General features: G+C 41.6%; 1 protein-coding gene across 1 annotated transcript; it reads left to right on the top strand.

The window, feature by feature from the left end:
- Positions 1–610: 610 nt before the first annotated feature.
- Positions 611–22,021, top strand: LOC117248182 (UPF0524 protein C3orf70 homolog B). The gene is made up of 2 exons (XM_033612978.2): positions 611–1,135; positions 19,464–22,021. The coding sequence occupies exons 1-2, from the start codon at positions 952–954 to the stop codon at positions 20,156–20,158; spliced, it is 879 nt and encodes a 292-aa protein (XP_033468869.1). The 5' UTR covers positions 611–951; the 3' UTR covers positions 20,159–22,021.
- The last annotated feature ends 1,998 nt before the right edge of the window (positions 22,022–24,019 follow it).

The following is a 24,019-nucleotide window of genomic DNA, read 5'->3' as shown; positions in this document are numbered from 1 at the left end:
TGGTCAGGTTGTTGATGTGGCATCTCATTTGATGTGTTTCACCAGTCAAACCTTCTCTGGAGGAGAAAAAAGTGAAGACTGCTCTTCATGTGGTGTGTGTCTCTGGTTTCTGTTTTCCTGCTGACTCAGCTGCAGCGGTGACAGAGGAGAGCTGAGGGAGACACGCAGCGCTAAACTGCTTTTATATAAATCAATGGCTCACTCCCAAAGAAATCTCACGCCCCAGCAATGAGTCGATGTTGGGGTTGCCATCTAGCGGCGGCTGCAGGCTCCAGACTGAGCAGCTGGATTGTACAGCATGATGCTCCATTTTGTCTGTAACTGCACTATTTCTGAACCTTTCATTGTTTAAAGGCGGGGAACTGCATGATCAAAACAATAATCACGATTTAGTGAACTATTGGAATATTACCAAGATTATATAATTAGGAGATATTCTAAAAATGTGGCTTATTTGCTAATATTATTTAGGTGAAAGTGAGTATTTGTCAGATCCAGATCCAGGTGTTGTGAAGTTTTTAAAGGAATGAAAGCCTGGATGCGTGTTTGAAGTGCGCAGAGCAGCTGGCTTTGTGTTTGTGGACTCCTCCCGTTGTGTGATGAAGTTCAGATGCGCGCCGTTGTTCCGTACGCGCGTCACCAGCGCACAGAGGAGCTTCCCGACGCGAGGGGAGGATGGAGAGATATGTTGATCACGACCATGGGAGGCTTTAAATGTCACATTACACGTTGCTAATTGACGCTCTTGTACTTTCACGGGATATGTTTCCACCCTTTGTGTGAGCAGCTGCTCTGGATACACAAATCCAGCGCCGCCTTTCGCGTCTGTCTCCCAGTTGAGAAGCTTCCTGGGCTGCGTGGACCGTGAAACCTCGGCACGGTCCCTCGCGGTTATGTTGTAGTTTACTCGGACAAAGCTTTTCTTTTTGTTTGGATCCAGGAAATGTTGGCATGGCCGCCTCGGGAGCACAGAAGTGTCCGAAGAGTGAGAAGTTGGACGAGGCGCAGGCTTTGGCCAAGAGCTGCGCGGGGAGACCAGACTTCCTGCCTTGTGATGGGCTCTCCATCTGCGCTACCCACAGCCACGGGAAGTGCTTCAAGCTGCACTGGTGCTGCCACTTGGGCTGGTGTCACTGTAAGTTTGTTTTACACGGTTTAATAGCTCACTGTAATACCAGAAATCTATCTCACTCAGTGTCACTGTGGTGGCAGAATATGATGATAGACAGTCATGGCCGTGTGAGAGCGTAGAAGCATCGGCTCACTTGGGTCTCGACTATAAAGGACAAAATGAAGCAGATATTAACTCCATACTGACGCGCTCAGAGTGAACATTTGCTGCCTAAGTGCTCTTAATCTGTTTGTTTTTTTAAACTTGTCTGAGTTGTATTCACTGCCATAATATCGAGGTCAAACTTAGTCACATTTATCCTTGATCAGAGACCTTCTAACAGACTGAATAGTTTATGTAGACTAAACAATGGAGGCTGCAAAATTCAGAAGCAGATGTTTAATGGTTTCAGTGTTACTGCCATTATTCTGTTCTGTACTTGTGCCTCAGTGTTAAATGTTGATACCCACTCCAGATTTTCAGTAATTCATTCATTCGTTCAAATATAGTGACTTAAACAGATTGCATCAAGGCAGTTTTCCTGTATCCATGTTACTTTAGCTGTCAGCTGTAATCAAGGCCGTAGCCATGGAGTCAACACTGAGGAGGACCAAATCTGTTGGGGTGGGGCTGGTCTTCGTAAATATGAAAACTAATATCCTACTCGGGGTGGGAATCACCAGAGGATCCACGGTACAGTATTATCACAATACTTAGTCACAATGCAATATCATATCATATTGTATCGTATCGTATTATTGCAATTGTAAATGTGTTGCGATTGCACTCTTAAGATGACTGGACTCATCTTCTGTTTGGCAACTTTATTCTCCCTGGTACTGCATATATAGATTTTTAAAAGGTTTGCTCAGAGCAGCCGGGCTTCACATGACAATGCAAACACAACATGTCCTCCCAAAACAGGAAAGAGAAGAAAAAAGACGCCCCCTCGTGACATTTGTCGCTCACAGATTATCACACTGTCTGTATACAGAGTGAACTAGGGCAATATAATAAAAAAATATTTAACTAAGGGACAGAGAATGAAATTAAAGTATGTTCTGCTGGAGATGCCTTATGCATGACATTTTCATGACGTTTATTATGCTGAAAACCTTTTTTAAAACTGTAACTTATGTCCCTAAAGAATTTAATTTCTTAACATCTATTTTATCAAATGAGATAAAGATTTTCAGTCTGTTCATCTCAGTCTGTATCGATTTTTCCCCCACCCCTGTTTCTTACTACTACTACTGTTTCTTACTATGTTATATTATTTATCATAAGCAAGTACAGCTACACAGTACCGTAGGCCTACAAATATGCAATAAATTAAAGGCACTACTGTCTACATAAATTAAACATGCAGGAAACATAAATGATTGACACTTTGCTCACACATCACGCAGGCTTTTCGACAAATATAATGTAATAAAGACATTAATGTTAACTGGATACGCCTGTGGTCCGTGTTCTGCTGTGGTATGGCAACACCACTTGGACAAACCACGTGCAGAACTGCAGTACATAGTAATACCAGGGTTGGTAGCAATTATAATGACATTTTTAAAGTTTATTTATGATTTATGATTTGTGAATGTGTGGAGTTGCTTGCCATAGCATAGTAATAGTCAATATACTGTGGGGGGGGGGGGGGCATTAATAGCATATTTTAATAGGGGGGTATATTATTTTTCTACTGTAAGTCCATATATTTACTGTAAATGATGACTATTTGAGGTATGTAGGGGTGAAAAACACTAGAATAATCTTAACTTTTGATATTGTTTCCTAGTTCACTTTGTATTGAACTCTAAGGCCTTCAGCTTATACTGTAGCATATTCCTTCGTGGTTATCTGTCCGTCTTACATACTAAATATGAGAGTACATGTGTATATTATGTAAAAGAATCAAAAGAAATGCTCAGAAAGATTAAAAAAAAATCAACCTTCCTTTACTTCACTGTTAATGCAGTTACTTAGAAAAATGCTGCGTGACGTGACACTTGAGTCACAGCTTTCATTTCTGCTTTAAAATGCAAGTCTTGTGACAATTTTCTTACCATCAGCAAATCACATGATCAGATGGGAACCAACAATGGATTATTTCTTCTAAGAGTTGCCTGAGTAGCCAAAGCCTGAAATAGCGTATTCCTCTGAGCCGTAGACCATTTTCAACATACCATTTCTTCATCATGATGAACATGGGCACTGTAGTTTATTTTGAGTCGATCCCACACACACACAATCCGTGTGCAGTAAATACTGTCTTTATTAATCCGCAGCAGAGAAAGTCCCCAACAAATGCAGTATTTATTCCTGTTTGAGTAATGTTGCTAAAAACTACACTGTCCAGCTGTTTTGGGGAATTATTTAGTCCGTTTACAGAATGAAACTGTGCAGGTGTGACCCAGATCTAAAGATTTACATTTTGCATTTGAAGGAACGGGCTTGTGGCTGAGTGCTACACACAGTGTCGCGACATCGGGAAATACTGAGACTCTCTGAGAAATTAACTAGCATACTTGTCTTGTGTTTTCATGGGATTTGTTGACAATAAGAGACATTTTGAATATCATCAGTATTAAAGCAACAACTATAACAGAGATAATGTGAGCATCCACACTAATGAACAATAACATTCGGTGAACAGTGGGCGCCAAGCACACGCTGGGTGCTCCAGCTGTGTTGCCCTGTAAATTCAGATGGATTTTGATTGGCTAATAGTGTTTCTATCATTAATCAATTGCTGTGAATATCTGCTATTGTTCACCACTGTTGTTGTCTTTATAGTTGTGGTATGAGCTCCACCATCTGCTTGAGTTAGAACGATGTTTTAATATATTTATAGTTACTGTTGTAGAGAGAGCCCTTTATTCTTTAAAGTATAACCTCTGGCCACAAAATCATCAAGAGAGACAAAGTCAAACAGGTACAGCAGCATATTCTTCACTTACAGGCTAAATATTTGATAATATCAACTGAACTCAATAGTACAACAATATTATAGTTAAAATCCTTTATATTGACTGTATTGGCAATAGAGCTCAGCTCCACTCAAACGTAGACAGTTTCCTTTTCACTTTTTTCAAGTGTCAGTGGCATTTGCACCACTTACGCACCTCAGACACTTTCTCTCCATGTGAACCGACTTGACACTTCCACACCACCGCAGAACCACAGTAGCCGTGCCTGAACCTGACAGGATGTCCGTCTCTTTGTGTCGCCCTAATTTATCCCATCTCTGGCTGCCCTGGAAATCCTCAGATCAGTGTAAAACACAATCACCCTCCACTCTGCACCACGCAGTCGGGGCTTATAGTGTGCAACTGCACAAGTCACATTGTAATCTTTGCCATGTAATCATTGGATTTAGATGCCTGCCTGCGTCCAGAATGAGCCAAGCGATTTGAAATATCTGATGTGGCAGAAAACTGATGAATTCTTTCCACTTTATTATGAGCCACATCTGGGATTTGTGTTTCTCAGCAAAGCTTGTTCAGTGTTGCATCATTTGTAAACATTTGGACTTGCTCCTCCTTTCATCTCTGAAATATTCATCACTCTGGCTGGAAATGTGCTGCACAATGGACATGGAGCACTCTGTCCCCATTATTTGATTCAGGCTTGTTATGGTTTAGAGGAAAGAGCCAGCCACATCCTGATGGAACTTCTCTCACCTTCACATCTCTTTCCATTGTAATTCACAGGTTCCCCTCGCAGGACACTCATGCACCACAGTGAGAATAAACCAGCTTAGACTGCTGAATCAGGCAGAAATAGGGCACCCAGTGAGAAAAGTATAGCAGCGTGATTCTGCATGCAATAGCCGCCTGCTCTTTCTGGCTCACACCCTTCTTTCTAGCAACACACAATAACACTGGATGCAAAAGAGTGAAATGTTGTAACGCCCCTTATCTCACCACATTCTCATTTTGAACGTGCCTATGACTGTCGCCTGGAGTATAAACTTGTTCTGAGGCTGATAATTGCGCATTCACCACAGGGAGCCTTGCTAGACTGCCTTTTTAATTACATTTTTAATAGGTTTCCAGGCAAACAAATACAAAAGGTCAATGTTTAGTAAGACTTTGGCTCAACATTTGAATTTTCAAACACAAATTATTTCCATTATCGCACCTGTGGCGCAGTGATTACCTGTGACTTAATTCCTGGCTTCTCCTACTTCCTACGTGCCATCGCATAAGAATCAAGTTATTGTTGTCTTCCTCGCCCCTTCAGCACTCAGTCTGTGCAGGCTACAGCAAGAAAATGAAGCTTTGACGGCCTTCCAGTAGTTTCCACTTAGTTGTAGCTTTGTTAAACCTTTTGCTGAGAAACTGGGGAAAACTGGATTTGGATGTATGTGGAGGCAGTGTTCCCAGCTGGTGACAACATCAGTCCAAGTCTCTCATTAGTGGTAATTAGCTGCGTTTAGTGTCACCGCCAATATGTCATGTCTGATGAGAGCTTCTGCTCAAAGCAGCACTGGAACCACCTGGTCTGAATATTTTTTTTCTCTCTCTTTATCCTTTACTAACTGATTACAATTACCAGGCAGAGCAATGAATTACTCATTAAGAAAGTCTAACAGAGTCTAATGAGTCCTGAACAGTCTTGTCAGTCTGCTCATTCTCTGCCAGCTTCAATTTTGCACGTTACAAGTTGTACTTCTCTTGTAGATACAAGAAATGGGGATCCTTCTGTCAAATTTCCTCATCTCATCTGTCACACCACGCAGCTGTAGCTTGCAACTATTTCTAAAGGGAAATATGAAGGCTTATTGGATAAAGCTCTGCACTTTATTGATTGATTTGCTGACCAATTCAAAATTTGCCGCAGTGCTGAATCATAAAATGCTTCAGCTATTATTGAAGGGTCGATACATTGTTAGCACAGGCCAGAGGGGATGTTTTTTGATTGATTGTTCATGTTTGGGAACCACTCTAACTGCTGGTCTCTCAATGTTGGAAAAAGGGCAGCACCAAAGAAAAGTTCTGAAAGGATTATTGCAGAATCTTTTTGTCCTCTCTCAGGGGCACAACCTTGAGGCCTATCTTTCAAACACCATTCAGGCAGTCTATTTGAGTCCTGACGTACTGTGTAAAGCATTTCCTGGGCTTTCTAGTGATGTAACACACAGCAAACACATTATATTTTATGGCAGTAAAGGAGATAAGTGATCAAATTTATATAGATATTGTTCCTGTTCTTCATTAGGATGTTATTTTGTATTTATGAGAGTCTTAACTATATTAGGGTTTTAGAAGTGTGTGTTAAAAACATACATTTAAACTCATGGCCTTTGTGGGGGAGGGACAGTTGGACTTGCTTCTTCTCATTTTCAAACTTTTGGAGGCATAAGAAGGAAGGAAAGAAGGGAGAGACATAGATTATTTGTCTTGTACACACACACACCCACGCACACACATACACTATGTATAACCACTTAAAAGCATGCACAATACCACAGTACTCTAGGGGAAAACACGAGACTGCAACTTTGTAAGACACCAACTTGACTTGACTAACTTAGACTGCTGGAGCCTCATATTAGCTTTGAGCTGAACCTTAGGAAACATACAGGGTCACTTTTCAGTAGAGCTGCAACTAACGATTATTTTCACTGTCGACTGATCTGTCGATTATTTCTTCGATTAGTCGACTAATCATTTTATCAAAAAATGTGTTAAAATGTTGAAAAATGTCGGTCTGTCTCTCCCAAACCCCAAAATTATGTCATCTAATGTCTTGTTTCGTACTCACGCCAAAGGGTTTTAGTTCATCGTCATGGGAGTGTGTAAAGCTGCCAATATTTGAACATAAGAAGCTGCAATAAGAGTATTTTGGGGTACTTTTATAGTACTTTTCTATGAAAAATGACTCAAACCGATTAGTCAACTACTAAAATAGTCACCGATTACTTTAATAGTCGATTAGTCATCGATTAGTCGACTAATCGTTGTAGCCCTACTTGTCAGTTGAGTCAAATGCAACTCAAGTAGCCTGTTGTTTCGTTAGTCACTGGTGTCTCCGCTACCTCGCTGTTTTGACAAGCTCACAGGTGACTTAAGTCTTGGTAGATGAATGCCTTTGAACAGGAAGCAGCCTCACCTTTATCCACAAATTTTCCATGTAAGGTGTTGAATCCAAAGATGGTTTTCACATCATATATTCATCATGTATTGATGAAGACGATTTTCTGTTGAGAAACTTGTGGTGTGTCACGGTAGGAAAAGCACAGGTGTAAATAATAAAATGAATGGATGCTTCAGTTTTAGGGTCCTGGGACTGTGCAAGCTGGATCACTGTCACACTGCCGTGGCTTACTGGGACACTTGAATGAAACAGAGTCAGTCAAAATGTCCTGATAGCTAATTAACTGATTGTTAAGGGTATATTTGGACATGTCAGTATTGTAGTAAGATAGCCTTGAAGAAATCTGAACCATCCTTTCAGGCCTTTGCAAGAGTTGAAGCTTAAGAGGAAACTTTGCCAATTTTCAACCAGCTTTGTCTCATAGCAATGTAGGCAGTATGTGTAAATGAACTATGGTAAACTTCCCTCCATCTTACCAGCCCCCAGATGTCCCTGCTCATATCTCTGCTTAAAAGGCATCATCCGTTTTTCGGGCTGTTGTTCGGGCCACCACCATGGACACAGGGTATAGAAGCAAATCAGCAAACCAAGATTATGTTACTGTATTGCCTAAAATGTTTTCAGAAACATATTTTTGTGCACTGTTTGGCTGTATTACGAGACTTTGTGAACAGGATGTGGGCACCATACTGTAAATACTGAGATCAAACTGTAAAACTGTAATTCCTGATCATTTGTCACCATCTGGCCATCATGTTGTTTCCTGTGTCAACATGCACAAGCTCACATTACATCATCCAATAGTGGGAGTGTTAATTGGTCTGGTGCGGCACAGTGTATTCTGGTAGTTTTAGGTTTTCTACTTCTTGAGCAAGAGCAAATACCAGAGCCCTTTTTCTCATTTTCCTCTGGTCATGTAGCACCAATTTCAAAAAGATTTTCATCTTTTTTTTTTTAAAGATTATTTTTTTGGGGCTTTTTTGCCTTTAATGAACAGGACAGAGTGAAATGGGGTGAGAGAGAGAGAGAGTGGGGGTTGACATGCAGCAAAGGGTTACAAGCCAGAGTCGAACCTGCAACTGCTGCAGCGAGGCATCACCTCTATACATGGGGCGCCGGCACTATCCACTATGCTACCGACGCCCCAAGATTTTTATCTTTCTACTGAATAGACAGCCCAGTTTTAAAAGATGATCTTTCCAGCAGTGAAATACTTCTTTAATGCACTGTGAAGAGGAAAAACAGTCCAGAGAGTTGCATTTTTTTCTCTATGGTGACAGACTAAACAGTGGATTTCAAGCTGGCTGCAAGTCAGGAACAGCCTTTCCCCTCTGGAGGCATGAAACAGGAAACAGGAAAGGAGTTTCACATGATGCTGGGTCAGACCATCCCCTCCGTTGAAACCTGAGACTTGTGTTGTTACCCCAGGCTGCAGCCTCTTTGTTGGACAGATTTAAACACAAAGAGCAGCGGATGTGTGAGTGGACGTATCCACCGGCCAAATGGGTGCAGCAGCTGTCGATAAATGAAAACAGTCTGCTAAAATAATTGTTTTCGCTCACCTGATTTTGCCAACATGCTGGTTTGAACTGGCATGTTGCATTTACAGTACAAGATCTGCTCAGACTGCACATGAAGACTTCTGGCTTCAGCTCAAATGACAAAAAAAATCAAACTGAGGGGGCTGCTAATGACTCAGTCTCCACTGAGGCTTTGATATAAGCTGATATTAAAATGACATAATCTGTGTGAGACAGTCGTGCTCATTCATCTTCACTATATGTAGAGTTTGTCGACAATAAAACCTCAGTCTCTCAAGTGTTTTCCCCTCCAGCTGCAGCGACAGTAGAGCTGAAATTTGGACGGAGTGATGTCGAAGCCCTGTGTGAGAGAGAGTGAGAGACTGAGGAGGTACATGCTGCATTATTCAGAGACACTATCTCCTGTATTAAACCAGACTGTGCAGCCGTTGGCCAGCCACAGGCCCAGGAGAGAGCGGGGAAGGCATGCAAGATGGAGGCAGGTGGGAGCAGAGGAGTTTGAGCTCCTTGCACTGTAGCTCATCCACTCCACTCCCTCCTCTAGAGAGCACTCTGTAACTTCCTGGGAAAGAGCTGCCTGTTCTCCTGTTGTCTCATTAACCTCTTGAACTCTAGATTTTTATCATAAATGTATTTTTAAAAACAGCTCCTGGCTATATATAACACTCTCTATCTTCTGGTTCCAACACCTAAATGAAACTAATAGATTCTTACACTGACTTAAATAATGAATCCCAAGTTCCCTAATATATATTGCAGACATTTTGTAATACTTTGGACACAGTTCACTCCCTCACTGTAAAAGTAGGCAAGAGAGTCCCCTCCACTGCTTTTAAACTGTAGATCCCCTCAATTCATTATTACATTCTTGTAATGAAGAGGTGTTACTTCCTCGTTTGATGTACCCAACTGCCTCATTAAGATCTCCTCCAGTTCATGATCTCCTACATCCCCCAGAATGCCTTTCATCGGTCCCCAGTGAACTTGTTGCTCTCGGTGGCTTTTAATGATAACGTGATGAAAGGCTTTCCAGTTGAGAAAAAAAGTACGGAGTCATTTGCCTTACTCAAAGTGCAAAATGTCCTGTGGCTACGTACTGTATTATTCTGGTCTATTGAGGCTGCTGTCAGTGGAAAATATTGTGCCTGCGTTTCCTCTGCAGTTGATTTTTCACGGAGTGATTGTAGGTGTAAAGTGGTGGGTCTGCAGAGAAGCTCCTGCTTTCGGTTCTGAAGCATTGACTCAAAAACTCGTACATTTACTGCTGATGCTTTTTTTTAGTCTGTCAGCCTTCATTGCAGCAGGGATAGAAATGTCTCGTGACAGCATGTTGTCTCTGTGAGGCCAGTTATCTTTAGGAAGGAGAAAATACACTACAAAACAACAAGAAAGAGGGGAAATGTAGGATGGATTGCAAGCGATGTTCACCATTTTGCACTCATTATGTGACATTCAGAGCATTAATATGGCAGAAAACAACTCTTTGCTGTATAAAGATGTAGGGTAATTGATTATACAAATCAGTAATGGCGTCCTTACCAGAGAATGAAGTCACGCTCGTTCTGTGGGTTGTAATCTAAGCTTCTATTTGTTGTTGTGGCAGATGGCCTTGCAGCGCGTGCATGTTAGTGCGTGCAAGGAGACGTGTATATCTGCAGACACATTCTGTTTGGAGTGTACGCAACACACCCCTACAAACCGCACCCACCACTAGTACAAGACAAACCTACCAACATGACAACGGCATGTTGCAGCGAACAAATATGAGGCCAACGGTGGCAATGATCCATTTTATGATTCATCATAGGCCTACATGAGGACGTGATTCGTCTTAAAAGTAACAAGATGTGACCCTTACCCTAACCGCCTCTCTTTTAACCACTTTTTAATACTTCATAGCTAACTAAGCGCTAACTTAGCAACATGGGCTGATCACGTAGCTGCTCCAGCCGCAGCTACAGAGTGCCACAGGAGTGAGTCTCAAAACCCAGAAATTGGGCAGCATTTTGCCACTCCCGCTTCCCTCGTCTTGAAGTGAATGGGTTATAGATTAGATGCGTGAAATAAAGTTGATGGCTAACACAAGCTTAGGAGACTTTCGTGCTTTGTTCTACAACATGAAATACGTCAGTAACTCCCCACTTGTGAATTTTAAAGCTTTTATGTGTCTTAAAAAAAGTGGTAGCTAACAAATGGCTACATAAGACAACAGAACCTAATGACAGCAAACACGGTCTCACTGTGGTTAAGTCATGCGACTGCGGCGTAGTTTGATTATAACCTAATGTTAGCTTTTTACCTCTACTATTCTATTTGGGCTTCAAGAGTCATAGAAGTGGTGTTCATCTATGAGGATTTTCTTGCTGAACAAAATGTGTAAGCCTCATAAACATGTGTTTGCCACAGAGGTTATTTTCTGCAATAATCCATAGGCCATCCCATAGGCTTTTTGACGAGGGAACCAGGGCGACACTAACTTATGCATCTGCCTACAGAAAAACATCATCCCAGGAGCATTCTGTACCTACTCGCATGTAAGTCCCTGTGTGTATCTCACTGGCCAGCTAATTGCTCTGCACTCTGTTCATACGGTTACTGCTGATAACACCCTCTAGGTCCACGTTGTCTTTGCAGAAGCGTAGCACCCACCCTCTGGTGACTTTGCAGGTTAACACTGTTAGCTCTCTCTGCGTTCTTAGCGCTCTTTGTGCTCTTAACACCCTTAGTTGCTAGTTGCCCGCTGAGCACACGAGAGAAATCTCATTTGGTTGCAATCTGCCACCTCACCGGTGGAAGCCACTAAATCCTACACACTAGACCTTTAAAAGACCAAATCCAACAATGAATCAGTCTCACTAACAAGTATTTTCTGTGAAGCCAGAGCCTGATATAGCTCTCTCCTCTGTGCTGTAGACCTCCACTGCAGTACAGAAACTATTAGATACACTCTTGCACAGTGAGACATGTTTCTTCATTACCATGAACATGGACACTGTAGTTTATTTTGATTCAATCCCACAAAGACCGTCCGGCTGCCATAAATACTCAGCCCACTAAATGTGTAGGCTATTAATCTAGGGAAAATAGTCCCCCACAAATGCACCATTTCTTATTGTTTAAGTAACATTTGCTTAAAGCCACAGTGCCTAGCTGGTTGGGAGACTGATTTAGCTTATATTTTTAAAATTGAGCTATATATTTGTGACCCATTTTTAACGATTTACGTCTTCAGTAGAAATCAATGGGTGTCTGGCCGAGCGCCACAGGCCGGGTAGGCAACTCAGAAAGTATTTAAAGATCTTATATATTGTCAGTTTTGGTCTTTTTATGGAATTTGTGGACAGTAAGAAAAATATAGAATGATGCTAGTCTCATCTTTCATTTCATAACCCTGAACGAAAAAGTGGGGGGTGGCAAAATGCCCTCAGAATTGTGAAACAGACATTTTTTCCTTCTTTGTGAGGACATCTGGTCTCTGTTAGCATGGAAATACAAACACACGTACACACAGCGCAGAGGGAGAGGGTGCAGAGGCCACTTAACAACTGACATTGTCATGCGAGGGCTCCAGCACTGGGAAACACAGAAGGGTAGAGTACAGCTGAATATCAATAAAGCTGCATAGACAGTGTTCACTGGCTGTCAGTCAATGTTTGTATATCTCCAGTAAAGGGGCACTTTGCATTGGCTCATCTGTTCTGCATTGTTGAGGTTTTGTTTCGTCCATGGTTGAGTCCGTTGAAATTAAAGGTTAGTTTTCTTGTAAACAAACCATCATTGTTGTTGTTCAAAGTTTATTAAGGATAAACCACCAGATCACACTTGTATCATTATGGCTTGATGAACACACTAAATGCATTTCTCCTTCATACAACATCTTTTAAAAATATTTTAAATCATGCATCTCTTACATTAATGTTTGCTGGCTTGTACACCTCTTCTGCTGTAATGGCCAGGTTGCTACTGTTAGCACGCGTGTGAGCATGATACAAACAAGACAGGAACCCAATTGTACAAACATTGCTCTGTAGCATTACTAGTGGTCAGAAACTCCATAAGACACCTTTAAATGCCATAGTCAAAGTATATGACAGGAATTAATCCCATTAGAGCTGCAGCTAACAACTGTTTTCATTATTGATTATTATGCCAAGAACTCTCTTGATTATTCTGTTAATATTTTTCTTTCAGAAAACAGTAAAAATGCATGTTATAATATTTTAGCCAGCAGTCTAATATTGAAAAATTTCAGTTCATGTTTATGTGTTACACAGAAACACATCAAATACTCATCTGAGAGGGTAAAACTGTATAAAACAATGAATGTAGCTATCGTGACGTCACCCATTGGTTTGTGGACTCCCATTATGGAGACTCGAGTTCAGCATTTTGGCCTTCACCATTTTAGTTCTTTGGAGCCAGAAGTGATTTGGACAAGAGGATAGAGCTGTGGAGGAGTGAGTGGAGGGTCTGACTCACAGAGTGTAGCGACGCCTCAGAGACAGCCTGTTACTCAAAGCGACCCACCCTTAATGGACCCACTCTTAATTTGTAACTTTGAGCCTTAGTAAAATTTAAATGGATGAGTTAAATAAAAGTTCACCCCTATAGTTGTCATGGAGGTGTAAATTAGATATAGAGACCAAAAACTTATTTTGTATCAGGCTGTTAACATGTTTATTTCTGCTGTTTTAACATGGTGGTGTATTGGGATTGACTGGCTTCTGGATCCAGCCTCAAGTGGCCATTTGAAGAACTGCAGGTTTTGGCACTTCTGTGTTGGCTTCATTTTTCACCCCTGGAGCAAACTGCTCAGTTAAAACCTGTAAATGTATGCCATTTTTACTTGAAAATGACTAAAACAATTATTTTTAAAGATATTTGTTGGAGCATTTTGCCTTTATTTGATAGGACATCTATAGTGTGAAGGGGGGACGGAGAGGGGGAATGACATGCAGCAAAGGGTTGGAAATTGGAATTGAGCCCCTGGCCACTGCAGCAAGGACACAACCTTTTGTGGATGGGGCGTCTGCTCTACCAGGTGAGCTAGTGGGTGCCCCAACTAAAATATTTTTTTAATGATGATCAAAATATAGTTGGCGATTGATTTCGTGTCAGTCGACTTGTCAGTTGATCAACTAATTGTTGCAGTTCCACATGCCATTAAAAGAGTCTTAAAACAAAGTATCTCAAAGTAACTACCACCACCTACATTATTTGTAATAATAATAATAGTATTTGTAATAATCTAATTAAATGTATCTTCAAGCATGCAATCCAAAAACAGAAAGTTGTGTTTTGCTGAAAAAGAAGCCTTGGTATTTCTGGAACCTGGACCCTATTTCCACATGTTTTTGTGTCTAAATGACTAATGGAAGCAACAGTTCTTAAAATTAGTCCAGTGTTCAGAGAGAACATATCAGCCACAACGGTGAAACAGGCTGCAATGCAATTCTACAGGCAACTGAGCACCATCAAATACTGTTTGTTTTTGCCACCGACAGCTCAGATCAACTGCTCAGATTGCTAGCATAATTTCTGACAACATTATGTAAAGGATCCTCCTTGAGAAATAAAATGTTTTTCTTTACCTTTTCACTGATCGGCTGTTGGTTAACCAAGTCCTGCTCAGGGAGAAGTCTCGTTCTGAAAACTCAGTGACTTTTCCACATTGTTGAAATCACTTAAATATTCAGCCATGACACCCAACATCTTACATAACACTAAGCTAAGCTTTCGCTACTCCAGCACTCTCATCACCCCTCTCTCCAGCTCTCACTAACATTTCCACCGATGTTTTTCCTTCAACAAGTCACCTCTCTCGAGATTTCAGAACGAGACTTCTACTTGAACAGAACAGTGAATGGTAAGAAATAACATTTCATCTCTCTGTAGAGTCCTTTCCATAATGCTGTCAGACGTGTGAGCGTGTCAGTGGCAAAAACAAGCACTTTCAATAGATGTAAATTGACAGTGCACAATTGTCTGAGGGGATTACATTGCAGCCTTTTTTGCTGCAGATTGTTGTTTCCATTTGTCACTTAGACACAGAAAAAATGGAAAATAGGGTCCGGGTTCTTTAACATGTAAGGATTCTCCCCTTCTCCTGTTTGCCAGACTAGGTGAGATTAATGTCCCACATAACGCAGAGCTCTGGGCCTGATGGAAACAGTGATATTTCTAACTTAATGCAAACTAATTCTGCATTCTGTGCACACCTTGTAAATCTACAGACAGCCTGTGTTCCTTCTGCAAGGCTGCTGACGACAGCCAGTGTTAGTGTTGTGTTAGCTCCATATGTCTGTCTGTTTTGTTGTCTGCCCATGCATCTGTCTGTCCCCCAGTATTGCTCTTGGTATTTGAAACTCCAGATGGATGAATGCAATTAGGTGTAATATGCTAAAAACTAAATGTCAACACATTGCCTTCTACAGCTTTAGCTCTCATTTGTTGCCTCTGTCGTGTCTGCCTGAATGGGCTCGTCTCAGTCTGAACATGGACCATTGAGTTTCTCTCATTAAACAGAGGACGGCTACTGTTTCCCCGCTTTCGTCTGTATCGACATTAGCTCCTGTGTTTTCTGTTAACAGTGTTTACAAAGTATACGGACATCAAGCCTCTTTTAAGTGCTTGGCACAGGCGGATGATGCAGTTTTGTGTCCTTAATGAAGAGCTGGTCACGTGAATGAAGTTAACTCTTCTTGTGAGCTGAAAATAAAGATTTAATTAAACTAAGTATCTTTTGTGTGGTGCAGAAACGTCTCATCAGCAAACTCTGAAAACAGAGCCACTTCCCTACTTTGAAGTAGTTTGATGTTTTCAGTGTAACCTGGGAAAAGATTTTTGATTGAATGGGTCCCCCAGCCAGCGAAACAAAAGACAAGGACACAGAGTGAGAGGAAGTGATGCGTAGGCCTGTCATCTTCTGTAGTTTCTCCCTCTCCGGGGAGCCAGTTAAACACACATCTGAGCCGCACTATTCAGGCTGCACGGCTCAGAGTTGGAGGCAGTGGGCTGCAAACAATGAGTAACATTTGGGAGCAGTCATTTTGCACAATCACCACCAGTATATGAGTTGCCAGGATGGGAGGCATAACTCACACAGAAGGCGTTAGAAAATGTGTATATGAACATAGACAGAACAAATGTATGGCCTTTATCTCAGAGAGGATGTGACACTATATTCACCATCACGATCCATTATGTAAGTGATCCAGATGTAAATCAGCACCATGGTGTTGTTTGGCCTTAATCCTATATGTCCGTTTTGAATTAAGTCTTGCATCAGCTTCTTAGGGTCCAACATGATTGCTGCTCGGCTCAGGATAGCCTTACATTTAAACTATGTGACACTCTGGCTGCAGCTCCACCTCAGATGGTGGTGGCGAGGCAGGTATTTTTGCCTTCGGCGGCATGAAATGCTTTGTGATGCGAAAATTGGAACCACCTTTAAGAAAGGACAGAGTTATCACAGACACACTCCTCACTTGTGCCTCCCAACTCACTTTTTGGCATCTTCAGAAACTGTCCTCACTTGAGACTAACTGAAAATAGGCTACACATGTTTATTCACTAGTATTATTATATTTCTCTACTTGCGACAGCAACCCATGACTTAAGGGGTTGAGCGCAGTTTTACATGATGGAAGGGTTCATACTTGATTGGATAGATGTATGTATGAAAAATACCAAGTATACAGTTGACAGGAAGAGAAAACAGGGATTTTGATATGTACACTCTTAGAAATCCGAGTTCTTCCTGAAGGGCTGAAGTTCTACCTAGGACCATTTGCTTCTGAAGTACCCTTTTTGAAGAGAGGGTTCTTCAGGGGTTCTTAGTAAGACTAAAGTCCAGCTCAGACTAAAGATTTGGGACGAGACGAAACCGTTTTAGAACATTGCAGAGAGTAGTTGCTGTTTTGTGAACTGGCCAGTATGAGCTCGACTCAGGCTGGCTGATGGTGTCACCTGCAACTCAGCTGGTCAGATCGCTGGCAGCTGGTTTCAGAACTTAAAGCACATCATCTGTTTCTACAGCCAATCAGCTTGTAGTGAAGTCCGTTGGTCAAGTGATCACAGATGGCGTGTTTGCTTGCTGCGTCCCCACTGAGCCTGTTTCTGTCCTTAAGGTGTGCCATTGTCGGGTCTGAATCTTTGGTCTGAACTGGGTATAAGGGTTCCAATAAAAACCCTTTTAATCCAAAGAACCCTTTTTGGAAGAAACAGTTCTTTGGATTGTTGAAAGCGTGGGTGTTAGAAGATCCTCATTCTAAAATAAAATGTTTACCCATGTTTCAGATGGTATTTTTAAATGTAGATGTGTCAGGAATCCTCTAATCCATTCATTGTTTTGTGTTATGCAATAGCTGAAATCTTTAACTTCATTTCATGCCATACAACACCATATGGTCTTTTTTTAATGGATACTTGGCATCTCATATTCAGTTCTAATTTGGAACAGAGTTTTGGTTCCCAACGCAACTGCAACATTGAAATAGTGAAGGCTGTAGTAGTAGGTTTTAATGAAATCTCTACCCCCTAATAACATGATTGTGAACCATGAGTGTTGTGGGTTTTGCTGGATTGTATCAGCCTTGACCTTTTAGGAGCTTCATGAAACCCAGGGCTACTATGTGGTTCCCTTGGCCCGCTAAACTAAAACTATGAAGAATGAGAGCAAGATCTGTGGGTAAAGAAGGCAGTTACTATTTTTAGAACCCCCTGGGTGGATTCTAGATGAAACCCTTGCAATATATAGGGGATCTTGGAAGAGCATCCTGGATGGGTCCTTGTTTCCACCCTTAGAAGTCAGAAGGTTATGGATAGAGGGTTCTAGGTAAAGCCATAACACCATAGCAGTGTTCTCTGTAGGACCTCTCATAGAGGGTTCTGGGTGGGGATGGGATGGGAGTCCCAATCTGATACTTCTGTTTTCTGGTGCAGCTGATTCCTGTATTTCATTCAGTGTTTATTTTTCGTTGTCTGCACATCTTTTGCATGGATTAGGCTACATTAATATAAAACTCTTTTGTGTTTTTGCAGTGGTGTGGTGAGTGTAGTTGCTGCTGTTGCTGTCTCTCCTCCGCCTTCAGATAAACATCGTGAGCCATAAACGCACAAGATTTTCACACTGAGCTGAAATGAAACAAGGGCTCATAATTTTGGTGAAAACCATAAATAAACAATCTTGTACTGTGTTTTTGCTGTTGGTTATGGCCGTGGCGGGGCTCAGCCTCTGCTCTTACACATGCACGGGGAGCTCAGCAGAGTGGAGGAGAGAAAGAGAACAGAGAGTGGGAGACAGCTGCACTTAGCGTGTCTCTGCATGAAAGCTTTGCAAGTAAAAACACCTGTGTGACAGCTGATGTTAAATAAAAGATTGCGTTCTCATATAGCTCGATATACCCGATCCCAATTTGTTAAAAAATGCCTTGATCGGCCCTGATTGCGATCTTTGACATCGGATTGGGACATCCCTAGTTCTAGGTACAACCCTTTATGTTGGGTTCCAGGTAGAATCCTCTTAAAGAATTCTAGGTGTAACCTCTCCTATTGGGACAAACTGAAGAACCTTATATGGTTCTAGTTAGCACCCTTATTTCTAACAGTGTAAATGCTCAGAAATGGGACACATATTTGGTACATACAGTACCAAGAGATAACAGAATAATTAATGCACAGACACAGGATAACAAGTTGTAAAATGAATTTCTATTCCACTGTGTCTTTACAAAGCAAAGCTTATTTACATGAATTAGAATTTTCAGAGTGCATTTTCATGCTGCTGTTGGGATTCCTGCCACATGTCTCCACATGGTGCCATGGTTTGGATTTATTCACTATTTTATTGATTTAAACCTGCATTTGATTACTGTTCTTTTGGTCGCTCTGGGGCAGTGGAAAGAAGCTGTAAACACAACAATGACATATTATCACTTTTTAATGGGGAAACACCACCTAAATTAAGAATTAAGTATGGTATTTCCATGGCCAAGGAAAGTTCAATCAATATTTGTGAACTTGAGATATTCTTTCTCAAAGCCAGAGGTCTCAAACGTGTGATGTCATTAGATATAAAGTCTAGAAGTCTCCATAGACAATGACTGGGTGCCTAAATTTGTGGACCCATACCTTTGCTTTTTTATAGCCAAATGAGCTTTAATCTGTTGTAGCGTTCTCAGCTCTGAAACAGAAAATGTACCCACATATGCAGAACGTTCCCCTGGGTGCTCTCAGTGTCATTTAAAATATCTTTCTCAATTCATTGTTTATGGAGCAGCTCCAGACTTTATATACTGACATCACAAATTTGAGTTTTAGCACGATAGCTTTTGGATTTTTTAGAGAGTTGTTCATGTTTACCAATATTTTTGAACTGTCTCAGACCAAAGGAATGCCATGAAAGAATTTTAAAGTGGGCGTAGTTCCCCTTTAAGTTCATATGATAAACATGGTAGTAAAACATTCAGCTGACACAGAGCTACATTGTCATTCATTCAGAGTGGTGTTTCTGGCTCCCTGATGAATAAGTCCAATTTTGTTATTCATTCTCCTTTTTGACTCGGCTATGTCTCAACCTCAAATGTCTGTCTCTGTTTTGTAATGCTCCACTGTGTTCACCAGCTAGTCACTAACTGTCTGCTGTTTGGTGCTGAGCAGGTAACACACTGTGAGCTAATCAGAGCTTTTTCTGTTCTTTTTTCTCCCTTCAGGCAAGTATGTGTACCAGCCCATGACCAATGTGTGCCAGCTGCCCAGCACGACCGTGCCAGCTGTTGGAACAGAGTACAGTAACACCATGGACCTGTCCGTGTCTCTGGCTGAGCGCTTCCTGAAGCTCGCCCCCTGCTTCCAGTCCCCACCTCACCTGGAGTCACCCAAGTACTGCGTCATCGCGGATCTATTTGTGGATGACTACATTGTCAAACGTATAAATGGAAAGATGTGCTACGTGCAGCGCCCCCCGCCTCCCTTACCAGAACCACCTCATCCCCCAACACCTCCCCCACCTGCTCCAGCTACTCCTCAGAAGCCCCAGAATCCTGCTCAGCCTCGGCAACAAGTGAAGCCTGCGCCGCCAGCCCAACATACACCTGCACTTGCACCTGCGCCTGTGCAGCCGGTCCAGGTGTACAGTGAACACAAACATCCTTCCCCTGTGGATAAGATAAAAGGCCCTAAAATGGACCACTGCTCCTCCCCATCCAGCTCTGAGGACTCCGGCATCAACGCGCTGGGTCTGCACTACCTGGAGTCCTGCGAGGAGGAGAGCGAGGAGGAGGACGACGAGTTGAGCACAGACGGGAACTCCAGCCCCGGCAGTCTCTGGGATCAGGACGACTGTTCTCTGCTCTCCCCCTCCAAGTCAATGATAGAGATCATCGAAAAGATCGAAACAACTGTGTAACTGACACAACATCGACATGGACACCAGCTGCGAGGGAGCGCGAGCTACAGAGCAGAATCGTATTATTGAGAATAACACATGAAGATTTATGCTACATAGACCAATAGGACACAAACCCCTCTCTAACGCTTCAGCAGGGCTTCGCTGGGTTGTTTAGCTCAATTTGTTTTCCTGCAGGTGGCCGAGGACTGTACATCTGCGCTCACACACAGCCTCCCCTCTGTCCACATCCCCTGCATGGACTGAATTTCTAGAACTTATTATAATACAGGAGAAAGGCACAAGCACAAGAATATTAAGCACATGCATAGTGGACCAAATAGACCTCCTGTACGTAGTACTTACACAGACTAAAATCTAAAATACAAAAGGAATCAATAGTAAGTGCACTCAGAGGAAAGTAATTGAAAAAGTGAGACTTTATTTCAGAGATTTTTCTTTATGTATACATGACTGGAGCTGAATTTTGTATGAAAGGAGGCGGTATTAGGAGGTTTTCTGATGATAATGAGCAGTTAGATAATTGTAAGTGTTCTCCAGTTATTAATCTGGCAGTCAGACTTTCTTCTAATTCAACATTTAAGTGGCACAGAAGCGTGCTATTTCTTTTTCTCCGGTCAATGGCTCCACCCACATGTATCTGTAATTCTGACACTTCAGCATAATAACTACAAGGCCATCTACCTCTCATGGGGCCTAATGCACATCAGCCTTTTAACCCGTTAATTACTCAGCTCCGAGCTGCTGGGACGCACCTGCTTTTCACGTCATGTTAATAAAAAGATCCCCGTGCCCACGGTTTGTGCGCACTTTACTGACACCAACACGGGCAGTAGGTAGGTAGGTCAGTGTTCGACAATCAAGGATTACACAGAAGCACATTCCTATACTGTACCTGCCAGCGAGGGCCAAGGATACCCTTCTAAAACCATTTATCAGACATTAACACATTGTTCCGACCACCTTTTCTGGTCAAGCTGCAATGAACTGCAGTGCTGTTCAAGGTTAAATGGGGCGTTAAGCAAAACATGGCTTGTATTGACCTCTATTAGCAGCCAAGAAATTAAATAGCATGGACATGTTCCTGGCAGAGTGACAAAAGTAGGAGTCACGCTGTCACAGCAGAAAGACATCTAGTGAAGAGGGAATATATCTAATATATATAAATATATACATATAAACATATATAACAATAAAACTGCATTGTTACTTGCTTTTTGGGCTTGACGGTGAAATGTGTTGTGATGCCAGCTGAAAGGGGAGTCTTGGAAAGGTGTGCAGGCTAGACTAGTTTGTCACAGATTATTTTGTGCATTGGGGCAGGAAATGTCACTTAACGCACCTCTTAAAGGAGGTTACAGTTCGGAATAGGATGCCATATAGGTGTTGTGATGTTGTGATGGACATGATGTTTTGAGAAATGCACTCAAGTATAAAATTTGTGAGACAGCCCCTTATTAGTCAGTTAGTGAAATGAAGATGGGCTGGGTCTTTTTGGATTTTTATTTTAATGTTTACAGAGTTATTTCCTGGAGAGTTATCTGCAAAAATCACTGAAATATTCACAAGTATATATTGCTGCAATGATACGCTAGATGTTAAAAGTCATTTTGCATGACTGCATTAATTTGCAGAAGTCCCTCATGTCAAAAGCCAATTTAACAAATTTGTGATTCAGAGTGTTCAAGCAGTGAACAAATCTGTATGTCATTCTATTAAATTGTTTTTTTCTTTTTTTTTCAATCCAGGGACAGCCCTTGACATTACACTGAACACAGTCCCTATTAATGCAGTTTAAACATCTGTTATGTTCTTATTATTGTTATATTATTTTCATATGAATAAATCTTAAAGAAACTCACACTCTTTCTCCCCCCGGTTTGTCTTTTGTAGCCAGTGTGGGGCATTTTTTTGCCAGAGAGAAATCTTTAAAAAGCACTCAAACTTCCTACACCTGACACACAGATGACTAATGCTCTCCAGAGACTGAGCAGAATAGCAAAGCAAAGTGAGAAATATACTAAAATTGAGTCATTACTTTAGCTTTGGTTGTTTGTCTCCTTGGAAATGTCTTGACGAATGTGCTTTGTTTCTCACATTCCCTCCTTTGTAACCTTTACTTTCTTACACGGCACCACCATGAAAAAATTACAATAAACCAGGTGGAAAACAAAACTGAAGAGAGAGGAAGAGGATGACCTGCATATCAATTTTAGCATTGCATAGAATCATTATAGTGAGAGAAATACAATACGGGGTAGCACCTCCACCTCTGACCTCCATGCTTCCTCTTATTGATCCGCAGCGATAGAGACAGTCCGGCCATGTCCTCTGGGTCTCTTTCCCAGACAGTCTTCGTCTAGCAGCTGATTTTATGAGAGATCATGCAAGCACCTTTCTCACTTTGACTTCCAGCCCAGATTGATTTCTTCATACTTCTCTTTTCCCGCTGCATTGTGTCTATTGATTATTTGTGCTCCGCTAGTGCTAAGAAAAGGCTGGGATGAAATGTTAATCACTGTTTTTTTTTCCTTATAAATGTACACTCATTATTCTGCTAGGTGATGAAGAGGAGGAGTTTGCAACTGGTTTCTGGAGAGCCTGGATAGCAACACAGAATGGGAGAGGAGAAGAAAGTGGGAGCGCATGGAAGGAGTGTAGGCAGAGGAAGCTCAATTAAAAGGATGATGATGCAAGCACGTGTAAAGCCTTTGGACAGACTTGCATGTGTGGATGCCGGCACACAGAATTGGGGGTAGTTCAACATTTTGATATAATTTTTTTCAAGAGCTACAGAAAGATTTCATGAAGAGATAGATCGCTGTTACTGTTAATCCCTTGCAGCAAAGTCATTCAGTTGGCAGGCACCTTGAGCAGTGGAGAACTCTCTCTCTCACACACTCTCATACTCACACACACTCACACAGAGGAAGATACACACCGAATCAAAAAACGCCCTTGTTCAAGGACTGCTTCACAAGCACGGTTGGCACAGCACAAGTCACACAAGCTGTAGAGAGATGTTGTCAGTGCCACTTTCTCTTTCGTTTGATGTGTGTACAAACACATTACCTTCCTCAGGAGGTTTCCTTTTAATTTCATACAATTGCATTTTCCCTCCAGAGGCCAGTTATTAGATGAGCATAAACCCAAATACTCTGAGGAGATTTTAAGTGATAAAACGAAAACATGGAGTGCCAGCGGTACCTCATCTGAGTGAAAGGAGAGGCATTAGGGTGAATCAACGAAAAACATTTGCTTTAATGGCATTGCTGTTACTAATTTTCAGGTAGATGGAATAGATGCAGACAGTTAAGTATTCACATAATACCTTATTGTGTCCTCACAGACTCATCTTACGGTATGTCTTAAACCCTTAAATGCATGCTTCAGTCTTTAGAGGCACCTTTATTCATTAATTTGATTCAGTTAAAGTTGCTTCTATACCTCAAACTATTGTTCTAAACAATATACTGCAGCAAAAATGTTAAAAAAAAATCTTATTTTTCTTTGCTTTTCTCTAAAAAGTTGTTTGAGTTCAAGAGAGGCACAGTATGTAAGCGTATGGTACAATATGCAGGTAGCAGGTAATGTTGTGTTTTCCTGTTTCACCTCATTTTGGCCTCACTGTGCACACAATCATTTCACAAATGCCACGAGACAGTGACGGTGATTTGGGATTTATGTGCTGACTGATTATATTTGTAAATGCCCGTCATTGAGCAGTAATAGTATGGCCAACAGTTATTGATCCGTACAGTGGCATGTAATTATCATCTTAAAATGTCAAAAATAAATCAGAAATGGCAAAAGCATTTATTACCTCAGGTATGTAGTAATATTGGCCAAAACATCCATCCA

The sequence above is a fragment of the Epinephelus lanceolatus genome, chromosome 14 (genome assembly GCF_041903045.1).
Source record: "Epinephelus lanceolatus isolate andai-2023 chromosome 14, ASM4190304v1, whole genome shotgun sequence".
Lineage (NCBI taxonomy): Eukaryota > Metazoa > Chordata > Actinopteri > Perciformes > Serranidae > Epinephelus > Epinephelus lanceolatus.
The sequence above is the reverse complement of the archived record's forward strand: the minus strand, read 5'-3'. Positions and strand labels throughout refer to the sequence as shown.

Excerpts from the sequence above, each read along its gene's own strand:
- LOC117248182 (XM_033612978.2), top strand. The coding sequence starts at position 952 with ATGGCCGCCTCGGGAGCACAGAAGTGTCCGAAGAGTGAGAAGTTGGAC. Across the intron at positions 1,136-19,463 it reads CCACTTGGGCTGGTGTCACT|GCAAGTATGTGTACCAGCCC; the intron begins GTAAGTTTGTTT and ends TTCTCCCTTCAG.